This window comes from Miscanthus floridulus, chromosome 10 (assembly GCF_019320115.1).
Source record: "Miscanthus floridulus cultivar M001 chromosome 10, ASM1932011v1, whole genome shotgun sequence".
Taxonomy (NCBI): Eukaryota; Viridiplantae; Streptophyta; class Magnoliopsida; order Poales; family Poaceae; genus Miscanthus; species Miscanthus floridulus.
This window is the reverse complement of record NC_089589.1, coordinates 79,565,747-79,577,613: the sequence shown is the minus strand read 5'-3', so window position 1 is coordinate 79,577,613 and position 11,867 is coordinate 79,565,747. Positions and strand designations below refer to the sequence as shown.

Below are 11,867 nucleotides of genomic sequence, written 5' to 3'. Positions count from 1 at the left end.
GATTTACATTAATTTTGGGACAAGATTTAAACCATAGGATCACATTCTTTTTGAACGAAGGGAGTGGTATTTGAGTTTGGGAAAAAAAAATTCGTTGTCAGCTAGGACTCGAGAGCACTCCCTAACAGGTTGATTGGATCTCTTCAATCAAAATATTGTTTTTACTAGTGCATCGATGCGTTTAGAGACAGTACGCTTTATATTACGAGATATAAATAAAAAGTGGTTTGGTCTTATATATTAGAACCGAGGGACTAATATTAATCCCCAACGCTTTGGCTCCTCTCCTTTGTCCTCTCTCACTGACCACGGGAACTGGAGACGCCGATGTCGAGCATAGCTAGTCAAACCGATCGGCTGCTGCCGGCTGGTGTCCCATTTCGTACTGCACGCCTCCGCCGGTCCGCCCCCGATGATTGCGGCTACAAGAGGCGGGCTCAGGGGGCCCCGACTCCTCCTGTCCGTCGCCGTCCTCGTGCTAGCCATTGCTCTCGTCTTCCGCTCCCTCACCCCGGCAGTCCCGCAAATGGCCGACGACCTGCCCACCTCCATCTACGACATCACCGTCAAGGTGGTTGTTGCCTGCAGATCTGCTAGGCGTTATTCCCCTTTCTCCCTTTCTCCTCTCTGCTACTTGCTCAGCTCGTTGCTATTTGAAAGATTCGGGTTGTTTTCGCTACCGTAGTGAAATCCTGATTTAGATTGGAGTAATTGGTGACAAGATGGTGGCTTTGCTGTTCAAGATACATTTCTTGTGAAATCGAGTTTAATACTGAAACCTGCACTGACGTTGGATGTAAACGGGACGAGGTAGAAAACTGAATTTTTGACCTGGGGGAACTGTTATCTTAATTCAAATTGCGTGGAACTCTGCTTGTCTCACTGCAAAGATGTACTGTTGGGTGGACCTGTCAAAAGTGAAAAAAGTGTCGTTTGTCCTTATCGCAATAGATGTTTGTGCCTTTCTTTCTCTTACTTTGCGTTATTCTATCAGGAACTTCTGCGTCATTTGCTGGCGGCACCCAGCACAGTAACATAGGCATAATGTTTCTTCAAATTTCATAGCTGTGCATTATTACCTGTGACCTCAATTTACATATTATGGTCTTTGTCTTTGCAGACTTGTTTCTGAACTGATATTTTGTTCTTGTAAAGGATATTAGGGGTGATGACATAAAACTGAGTGAGTATGCTGGAAAGGTTCTTCTTATCGTCAATGTTGCTTCAAAATGGTAACTTTTGAAACTGAACTTTGTTATTTAACATTGCAATCTAGCCTACATCAGATCATATTAAACATTTTAAAAAAATATATCCATGGTCTTCTGATGAAAATGGATGTCCCTTTCTCCAGGTTTTAATTTATTCATTTGAGCGAAAATCATATAGATTGTTAACCTTTAGAGAGTTGAAATGAATACTATATCCTCCAAGGTTATTCATCATGATGTATCTATTTTCCTTAACTTGATAGGATAGAGTTATCTTGCATCTGTCTTGAACTCAACTTGTACTATGAATTTGAGTTGCTGTACAGTATAGATAATTCTGCTATAACTGAGAGCCAATGGCTTCTGTGTGGGCCTTTCAGGAAGGCGAATCTGGCATTTTATATTCTGTTCTTAGACGGATGTATGTTTTTGCTTGTTGCTGGCTGTACCTATACACATATTACTTACTATACCGCAGACTACTCATGTTGTAAACAGGTCACTCCAGTGTAGCAAACTTGTGCGTTGTTGTACATGTTTTCCCCTGTTCAAGTCATAGTTGTAAGATTGAATGAAGATGCCTCAAAAAATAGATGCTAGAGCAATGTTTTATTTTATTTCACAGTTGAAACATATGTGGAACTTGTGGTTCATTGGTTTTACTTATTTTGTAGTGGGCTAACAAGTTCCAATTACAAAGAGCTAAATGTCTTGTATGAGAAGTACAGAGAGAAAGGTTTGTTCTTTGACTATAGGGTTCTCATGCAGAATCATACCTGAAATAATATGAAACTATATCTTTCCTTTATCAAAATGAATTTATCTCATTTCCTTGGCTTCCTTTCACTCTTGCATGCAGGCCTTGAGATACTTGCATTCCCATGTAATCAATTTGCTGGTCAAGAGCCTGGCAGCAATGAAGATATCCAGGAGACAGTTTGTAGCAGGTTCAAAGCAGAGTTTCCTATTTTTGACAAGGTAAGCAATTTGACCTGTGAGCTTTTCTTTTGCAGTAACTAACATATTATGAATTCAGAGTTTTCTATCATACATCTGAATATGTGAAATAAAAACAACCCACATTGCTATCTCATGGTATCCTAGATGATATTGGTTGCATGTCATATCAGTTGTCATTCTTCAGGGTTCGTTGACGTGATTGCTATTTATTTTAAATTGGAAGTTTGTTATAATCAAGTTGATTGGACCAGGCAGAGATGTGAACAGAGTAGGAAATTTAAACATTCTTTAACCGTTGTTACTAGTGTTTTCGTTTCAGAAACCTGTTATGCATGAGTACAAGAAAGCATGGGGAGTAGGAAATAGCGTTGAGAGTGGGGTTTGAGGGAGGAGTGGCAATGGCGTGACCAGCATATGGTCTCCGACTGGAGGAGGAAGATCAAGAAGAGGGGTGCACAGGGAAGGGGCCATGGCACTGTTTAGAGAACAGTACCCCCAGTGTGAACTGTAGCAGGGCAGAGGATAGTGATGAGGATAATCTCTTTTTCCTTGCTTGATACGTCCTTTTGTTCCTTTCGTTCCCCTTTGTTCCCTAATTTCCTAAACCGAATCTCAGGGCGTGTTTGGATTTTCTCCTGGTGCATGGAGCTCCCCCAGGCATCCGATTTTTGAGTCTGGGTTGGAGATCCTTACCTGGCTGGCTGGTGTCCTGCCTGGCAGTTGCCAATGAATACAGCCCCTTATTGCATGCCAAATCAATGACAATCTCACCTTGGTGGGGATGGATGTCAGCCCTAGGGCACCTCGGAACGTGCACCCAGGCAGGGAAGGCAGCCACCATGCTGCATTGGCTGCTGCCCTCTCCTGCTGTCCTGCAGACCCACCTGATCCACTTTGCATGGTGGGTTTTGGACCAGCTAGTTTTCTGAAACTATGATAATTGAAATGAAAAGGATCATACATTGTGAAGCTTACTTCATAAAAAAGGGTGTACCCAGTGCAGAGAGCTCCCGCTCTGTGCGGGGTCTAGGGAAGGGTGTCAGTGGCAAGCCTTACCCTCGCCTGTGCAATGCGAGGAGACCGCGACTCGAACCCGGGACCTTCCGGTCACAGGCGGTAAGACTACCGCTTGCCCCAGGCCCGTGGCAACTATTTTTCTTTAGTCTTACATTGTTAGTCTACCTAATGGTTTATGTATTTATGGTCACAGTTAAAAATGTTTGAATGGCAATGTCATGAGTTCTAGAAGTTACAATTGGTGGGAGTAGTAAATTTTTGGAATGGAAACAGAAACAGAAGCAGAAACAGTAGGGGAAATGACTTTATAGTTGTTGTATCATGGAAAGCTAGGAACTATTCAAAATATGGAACCGAAGAAAGAAAGAAAAAGGTGCTTTACAAAGAGGAAAATTAGCTAATAGAAACTATCAAGCCAAACCATTAATCTTGTGTTCTCTCTCATTTTATGAATCCGAAAGAAGCACATCGACAGAAAGGCCTTTCTTCAACAGAGACAGATTGGGCGGCTTGTTGCCAACTACAGCCTGTTCGCTTGCTCGTAAACGATCGTAAATTTCCAGCCGGGAACAGTGTTTTTCTCTCACACCAAACCAGCCAACAGTAAATAATCCACGATACGATACGGCCTCCCGAACAGGCTGTATGTACTATGTATACTAACCTCCATTTCAAAATAACTGACAATTTGGACATCATTATTCAATGTTTCACCGTTTGTCTTTTCTGCAAATATTTATACAAATAGCTAGTTATAAATGACATGTTTAAAGTAGTTTTGATAAGAAATCCAGTGATACTTTTCTCGCTTTACTTAGCTCAATCTTTAGCAAATATTGGTAGTCCAAGATTGAACAGTGAAGGTTAAAGTTGTCAAAGTTCTGTTAAACTTTAGTAAGCCATAAGCTTATAGCCTCTAAATATAACTTCATTTGGCATTATCAAGCTTCTGAAAATAAGGAATTCATCAACAATTTTGAAGCACCTTTTTTTACCTAATTTTCCAGTTTTGACTATATTTAATTTTACCTACTAATATATTATGTGATATATGATAAGCACCTTATATTCACGGTTGATTAGTAACATATGCACGAGTCCAAATAAGCTTATTTGGAATCAGAGTGACTATTTGATATCCCCTGGTTCATCGGAGGTACATGCCAATCAGATATAGGTGCGCACTTAAAAGTTTGTTCACTTGATTTCTCAGATTGATGTGAATGGTAAGGACGCTGCACCATTGTACAAGTACTTGAAATCTCAGAAAGGTGGCTTCCTTGGCGATGGTATTAAATGGAACTTCACCAAGTTTCTTGTTGACAAAGATGGCAAGGTTGTCGAGCGATATGCTCCGACGACTTCTCCATTGAAGATAGAGGTTTGTTTCTCCACCTAACTGCACAGCTGCACATATTGGGCCCACTAAATGAGTCAATGGTTTTTCATTCTCGTGGTTTCTTCTGCAGAGTGACATCCAGAAGCTTCTTGGCACTGCATCATGATTTGGTTACATGAATTATGTTCGCTGAACTCTATGTCACTGTGTTGTAATTTCATTGAAAATATGGAGCTTGGACATCTGTGTCAGTTTGCGGTTCTCTGAGTTGAAAATTACGATGTTCTAGTATAAAGAAACTTTGTTCGATGTATAGAATGTTATTTGTGTATTTTACCTTGTTATTGATCAAATATGAAGGTCACTACAGACAAATTGGTCAGGACCATGCCTATTATTATGATGTTTGGCTGGCACACATGCAAAAAAAAAAAAAAAAAAAAAAAAAAAAAAAAAAAGTACTGTCTCCATACTACTTTTTTCTAAAGACTTTCATGATACTTTGGATGTGAACTTGAAGCGGCTGGAATCATTACATCTTGTCTCAATTGACTAAAAAAAGGTGAAACCACATGTGAAAAATTGCGCATAATATAAAGTGAAATTCGGGCATGGCCCCTAGTTGAAAAAAAAACCCCACCTATTTGTCATGCATGGGTCATGGTTATCACAAGTCATGCAAGCTGCAGCATGGGGACTGACATTTAGGGCCTCTTTGGCGAGGCTCATACGGACTTTAGCTTCTCCCATTCGCGACACTATAGATGCAATGAAGCAAAGAGCCTTCTTCCAAAAGATGGAGAAGCCGGTGAGACTAGGTTTTAGTTCCTCTTTGGTAGGGTTTCACCTAGCTTTAGCTTCACTATCGGACCCTCTTTGGTAGGGCATCACCCAGCTTCGGCTTCACTACTGGCTACTATAGCATATAAGCTGGTTGAAACCACAAAACACCGGCTTCAACAGCTATCTAGTTCATTTAAAGTGTAAATTTGTTGTGGCCAGCTCGCGAGGCCAGCATGTCCACGGTAGCAAAAAAAATTTTGCCCGTCTGATTCGTGATCTGTGGTTCTTGTCTTTCATTACACGCGGGGGCCTCGGCGAGTATATACTGGCTCCAACCCAACCCTAGCTCTCTCGTGCATCTCCTCCCTCTCCTTCCTCTCTCTCGTGGCGGCGGCGCGGCGCCCAGGCGAGGCTGCCCCAGCGTAGCAGCGGCGGCAGGCGCGGGCGAGCGCGCTCGGCTCTCCAGCTCTCTCGGCTCCGGGCGCGGGTGCGAGGCGAGGGCCGCAGCGCGGCGCCCTAGCGAGGCCTTCCCCAGCGCGGCGATGCGGCAGCGCGGGTGGCCCCTAGGGGCGTCCCCAGGACGCGGGGGCTCCGGCGCGAGCAGACGCAGGTGAAGGTTGCCTCCCACCCTGCTCCTCTCTTTCCTTCACCGATGGCCAGCGTCGATCTGTGCTTGTTGCCTTCTTTGCTGGGTCGATCCGGGGCCTCCATGGCTGCATCCGGTGCCTCCATGGTCGGATCGGTCCTCCCGCGCTTGTGGCCGCCGTCTTGGGTGAAGAGCTGCCTACGCCCTGTGGCCGAGCTGCAGGGTGGGCACACACAGGTCAGTCGAGGTGGGCTAGGCCATGGCAGTGCCCTCAAGCTGGACCAGTGTCGTCCAAACCTTGGAGCAATTTGTAAGTTTCTTTTTTTTGTTCTTTCATTTTTATTGGTTGGCCAGTGTCGTTATCTGTTCTTTATATGCTGACAACACCGACTTTTCTTCTTGCCTGCAGGTTTGCATTAGATCTGAGGTGTCTCATGACAGCATGCACACCATCGACAAGTTCCCTGCCCATCCGCGTATGCCTACTTGCCACCTGCTACCTGCTTGAGAAAATGACTGAACCGATGCAGGTCAGTTCAGCTTATACTACTTGCAAAGCCTTTCACTTAGTGTTCTAACACAAAGAAAATGGACTAATAGAGATATAAAGACGTCTCCTAATTCAGTCGCCTACCTGATTTTTTTCATTGTGTTAGCTTGATTTGATTATGAATTAAAAGTTTGGCCTTTGTGACAATGTATTGTGTTGGAACAGTTGTGATATGCAAGCCAAAAAATGGTCCATTTCTGGAAAAAAAAGGTTTGGTCAGTTTCTAATAGATTTTTTCTTGGCCATTTGTATTAGTAATGACCATATGTATTAGTAATGGACAAGCATTATGCAGTATTGCATCTAAGAATATTCCAAGGCCATATTTTCTGAGCCATACCATACAAAGAGATTACTTTTCAGTTCTCTTTTTTTTCTATCTTCACTGACTTAGTTATCTAGGATTAAATGTGCCAAGTATTGAAACAGTTGCATGTTACTGAGGTACTGCCATTTAGGATCTTGATAAGAAGATGGTCCTATGAAAAATGCCAGCTAAGTGGAAGTTCAGTTCAGCATTTAGGCAGGCTTTCGTTTTTCATATGTGTGTCACTGTTCATTGATGTTTTTGCTTCATATTTTCATTTGTAGCCAAGAAATCTAACATTCAATTCATGAATTGGTGTCAGCTCTTTTCAGGTTTGCATGTGAGAACTAAGAACAATTCATGAATTGGCATCAGCTTTACGGAACACTCCTATTTCAATTTCAAGGCTGGCTGCAATAAGGTAATAACCTGAACATTGTCACTTTCGTGGTTGGATGACTGTAATTACCTATGAGTTACCTGAATAGTCTGCTGGGCTGATTTGGAGGAGCTGCAGTGTATCTGCGCCGGACCTGCGGAGGAGCTGTGTCGGGCCTGCAGCGGAGCTGTGCCTGACACCCCCCCCCCCCTCTGTCTGCATTGTGCCAGTATGGTTCTTCGACAGTGGCAGTGTTACATATAATTGAAGCTTTTAGTTATTTGTCTGCATTTCCTTGTTTAGGTCAGTTGTTTGTCTTGCTTTGTTAGCTTGGGTCCCATATAACTGAAGCTTTTAGTTCATACAAAGCAAAGAGAATTAAGATACTGATGCTTGATTTTCTACATTATGAATGCATGGGATATCTATAAAAATTAGTAAAATTAGGTGGAAGATTATAGCTCTATGTTTAGCTTAGCATTCAGCCGTACATGTTTCCCATAAGTTCGACCATGACTGAAATAACTGAAATGAAGATGTTAAGCTTGTCAGTTGCTTCTGCTGGTTAGGTACTGTAAATTGGTTAACTGAAATGAATAGTTACATTGGATGGATTTGGTTATGTTTATGCCAATCATTTTTATTCTGACCTTCTACAGGTAAATTTGCCATTTAGCTTATGAATAATGGCTTAATTGCAGTTGCACACAGTGACAAAATTATAGTCCTTTTACATGGGTGCAACCCAGGAAGACACGAGTATGCAAATAAGGTGAATGTCATTCCCATATTTCAATTTCTAATTCCTATATGGCGCACCTATGAGCTTCCATGTCCCATTTTTTCTTGGACTGTCTTACCTTTTGCTTGGTGTTTTTTTTCTGGGACTGTCAATATGTTTTCAATATTAGCAAGGTAGGTTAGCAATAGCAGCAAGGAGGTGCCTGGGCTGTCTAGCGAAGCAATATGTCACCTGCATTGTTTCTTCAGATAAAGAAGATTAGAACTTCTAAAGAAGTGGGTTCAGTAACACAATAATTATTATAAGTTTAGAGCATTTGCTATATTTCATAGATAATGATTTACATTATACTATTGTTGTATACATGCCTTATACTATTTTACATCAGCCAGTGATGACAAATTTCTATTTGTGCCAGATAGATATATCAAATGTTGAACTAATCATAAGGTTTCAGCCATTACCTGCATCTATAATATGGCCACTTCTTTTCTTGGTTAATTTCTGCAATAAGCAATTAACCCAGTTCCCCCAAAAACTGCATTTTTCCTATTATGAAATTGGTAACAGTCGTCACAAGAAAGAAGTTCATGAAGCCTGTAATGTTTCTTTCCAGTTGTCTTGCTGTATGTTAAATTTCTTTAAAAACAAGTAGCTAGGGGCTATCTCTTAGAAGTGTTTCATCTCCTCTTAGAAGTGTTTCATCCCCATCTATGAACTTGCACAGTCAGCTTATGTGGGTGTTGGATGCTTCATGGTTTACTTTTTTGTATGCACAGAAGAAAATTGGGCTTGTTTTCAAGGACGGACTTCATTCCACTGATTCTGTGCCTGCCTAGCGACGCTTCATCTCGGCGACTACTACCTAACACGCTCCCTTAACTGAAGATTCTGTTTTTGCATTGAGTTGTCGTGTGTTTGTGATGCCCCAATGGTATGCCTATGTTTGCTTACTGAGATCAATGTATCCTATAATGTATTATATTTTGTATCAACTTGGTCATATCTGTCCCAGCATTACCAAATGGAATTCCAATGATTTCACGCCCGCATGGGCACACATCGATTACTGTGGTTTTAAGTACGTAATCTCAAACATCTTGACTCTATGTTATTAATGTGTTATCTAGGTTTGTAATCTCCGAACAATTTAGCTCTGCTTTGTGCTTATTTGTGGTGCCAGCCGTGTGCAAGGGCGCACATAGGTCCTCTCACTTCGTGTTCTAACACCGAAAATGAACTGATAGGTTTCCTAACAGTTACATTATCTTATTATTAGGCTGAATTCTGTGAAATGTTTGACTGCACCTGACTTTATCACTGATGTTGTTTTTCCGTACTGGCCGCTAAGTTTAAGTTATGCAAGAACAATACCTGTGTGCCATCATGCACCTGACTCTATCTTTTTAGTTCTGCATGTCTTGAAAATGTGAATGCCTAGGGTCAACTATGGACAATAGAACAGCGACGAGAATCTCACATTATGTCAGTCCATAGTGTTTTGTAAATGAGCGGGGCCTACTCTGTTAAGATGATTTAGTTAAGATACATGTAGACTTTAACTACATTGGCTCTTCGATTCTTTTATCTCATACATTCCCATTCACTGAGTAGATTTAGTGTTTTTCACTTTTCAAGTATTAACATAACAGTATCTGTGGTGCCAACCCGCGCGCAGGGGGGCGCCACTATCACTAGTTTTCCTACAAATGGCTTCACTGCCTTTGTGCTAAGTATCTCAACAGTGATGCTACAGTAAGTTTGTCAAAGAAGTTGAAGCCTTTTTGAGATGTGCCAAAGACACCTTTGCTTCGGGGGTTGGGGGGGGGGGGGGGGGGGTTACCATAGAGGAACTGGACTTAAGACATAGACTCAAGTCTCGTTTAGGCTTGGCACCTTGGTGGCCATTGAGAAGTTGAGAATTAGACAAAGATCTCGCCTCACATACATTTGGTGTGGAGATGCCAACACAATTTTTTCCAAATTGGAGCAAACTCGAGGGTGAGAAAAAATTACATAGATTGCCTACACACAAACATCAGCATTATCTTCTCCCATGAGAAAAAAGGTGGTTATGGAATATTTCACTCAACACCTTGGCTCATCTGTACCTAGGCCGGCCACCTTCATTGTTCTTCGTTGGCCTTCACTCGGCTACTCTCCATGTTCTCAGAAGATGAAATCAGATATACCATACTCTCCATGCCGGGGGACAAGGCACCAGTCTAGACGATTTTACTGGAGCCTTCTTCAAATCTTGTTGGGAACCATTAAATTTGATCTCACTACGTGCTTCAGCAGCCTGAGCCTGTTCACTTTAAATTCTCAGGGTGTCGACGTGCTCAACTCGGCCAACATCATCCTCCTTCAAAAAAATCCTTGATGTCGTATGGATGACTGACTATAGACTGATCAGCCTGATTCATAGCATTGCGAAAAATCTCTCCCTCTCTCTGCCAACATACTTGTGCCCCAAGCCTGGACTCCATGATCTCTAATTGCCAAAGTGCATTCATAAAAAAAAAAAGTATACATGACAATTTTCTTTGTCCAAAACACTGTGAGGAGGCTACACAAGGCAAAAACGCCAACTTTATTCATGACGCTGGACATTTAGAAAGCATTTGACACTGTTAACTGGAGGTGCTTGCTAGAAATCATACATCAGTTTTGGGTCGTGTTGACACGAATGGATCACCAATGCTATTCATCCTAGCCATGGACCCTTTGCAGAGGCTTCTTGACCTCGCTGCCTAGCAAGGTATTTTCGCTGCTCCCACTCGCTGTGGCTAAGTGGAGGACGTCCATGTGTGTGGACAATGTGGCAATGCTCATCAATCCGAACAGAGATGATGCAGATGCTAAAAAAAAAACAGAGATGATGTAAAAGCTACCAAACTTATCCTGGAGACTTTTAGCAAGGCAATGGGATTGGGCATCGATTTTGAAAAACGTTCCGCCCATGGTGTGATAACATTGAGCATGATAAAGGCTAAGGTCCTTGCTTAACACCATCATGGGTGCTTTACTGTTTTTCCCCATGCATAAGGCTTAACACAGTTATTAGGACCAGACTGGAATGATGGTTCGACTCGAAAGAATTGGAATTAAGTTTTTTGCCAGTTCAGTCTAGTTAAACGGATGTGTGGGGAAGATAGCAGAGTAAGGTGTTGAGGTGGAGAAAACCAGTGGAAAAATAGGATGAAACCGGGTGTGCGGGAGTAGGGGCGGAAAGGGATGTCCACTTATCCATTTTGTCCGAATTCATATATCCGGTAAAACTTAAATATGGATATCCGTATTCGCATCCGTTTATGATATGATGCTGAAATGGATGTATCTGAATCTGTTTCTTGCAGCTTTTCTCTATCCAATCATGGATCTGCATTCAGAAAAATCTATATTCGTATTCATGAGGATTATACACATGACGAAACTATTAAAAGCTACCTCTATAACAAATGATTAATGAATAATGATATGAAATTTAATATTTAAATATATATTAAGCTTAATACTATCTTGATTTAGTTTTAATCTATATATTTGTTGTTATAAATTATATTTCAATGCATTATTTTGTTATTTTATTGTTGAATGATATGTTTACATAATTTAATTTAATAATTTACTTGTAAATGTTTTTATATATGATTGAAATAATTATTTATTTATAGATTTCCATTTTTTATATATTTAACAATTAAAATATTTAGTTGACAAATACAATGTGCTATGTGTGTTATATACTCTTACTTTAAATTTTACTCATATAATGATATTGTTCTTCCAAAACTACCGAGAAATGAAAGATACTTGATACTAATTAAATTGAGTAGATATCCAAATGCGAATTTGAATCCGACTTACTCTTTTTGTATTCGTATCCGAGAATATTTAAATCTCTATTCGCATCGAGCAAAAAATCAATATCCAAAATCTATTCGTGTCTGTTTCATTTCCACCCCTATGCAGGGAATATGGCAGAGTAAG

General features: G+C 41.1%; 1 protein-coding gene across 1 annotated transcript; it reads left to right on the top strand.

Annotated features, from left to right (window-relative positions):
- Window positions 1-312: 312 nt before the first annotated feature.
- Window positions 313-4,918, top strand: LOC136484939 (probable glutathione peroxidase 2). Its single transcript, XM_066481903.1, has 6 exons — window positions 313-571; window positions 1,156-1,232; window positions 1,886-1,947; window positions 2,071-2,189; window positions 4,402-4,569; window positions 4,658-4,918. Exons 1-6 carry the CDS (start codon window positions 413-415, stop codon window positions 4,691-4,693), a joined length of 621 nt encoding a protein of 206 aa, XP_066338000.1. The 5' UTR covers window positions 313-412; the 3' UTR covers window positions 4,694-4,918.
- The last annotated feature ends 6,949 nt before the right edge of the window (window positions 4,919-11,867 follow it).

Coding starts and splice junctions, on each gene's coding strand:
- LOC136484939 (XM_066481903.1), top strand. CDS start 413: ATGATTGCGGCTACAAGAGGCGGGCTCAGGGGGCCCCGACTCCTCCTG. Junction 572..1,155: donor TCTACGACATCACCGTCAAG/GTGGTTGTTGCC, acceptor GTTCTTGTAAAG/GATATTAGGGGTGATGACAT. Junction 4,570..4,657: donor CTTCTCCATTGAAGATAGAG/GTTTGTTTCTCC, acceptor TTTCTTCTGCAG/AGTGACATCCAGAAGCTTCT.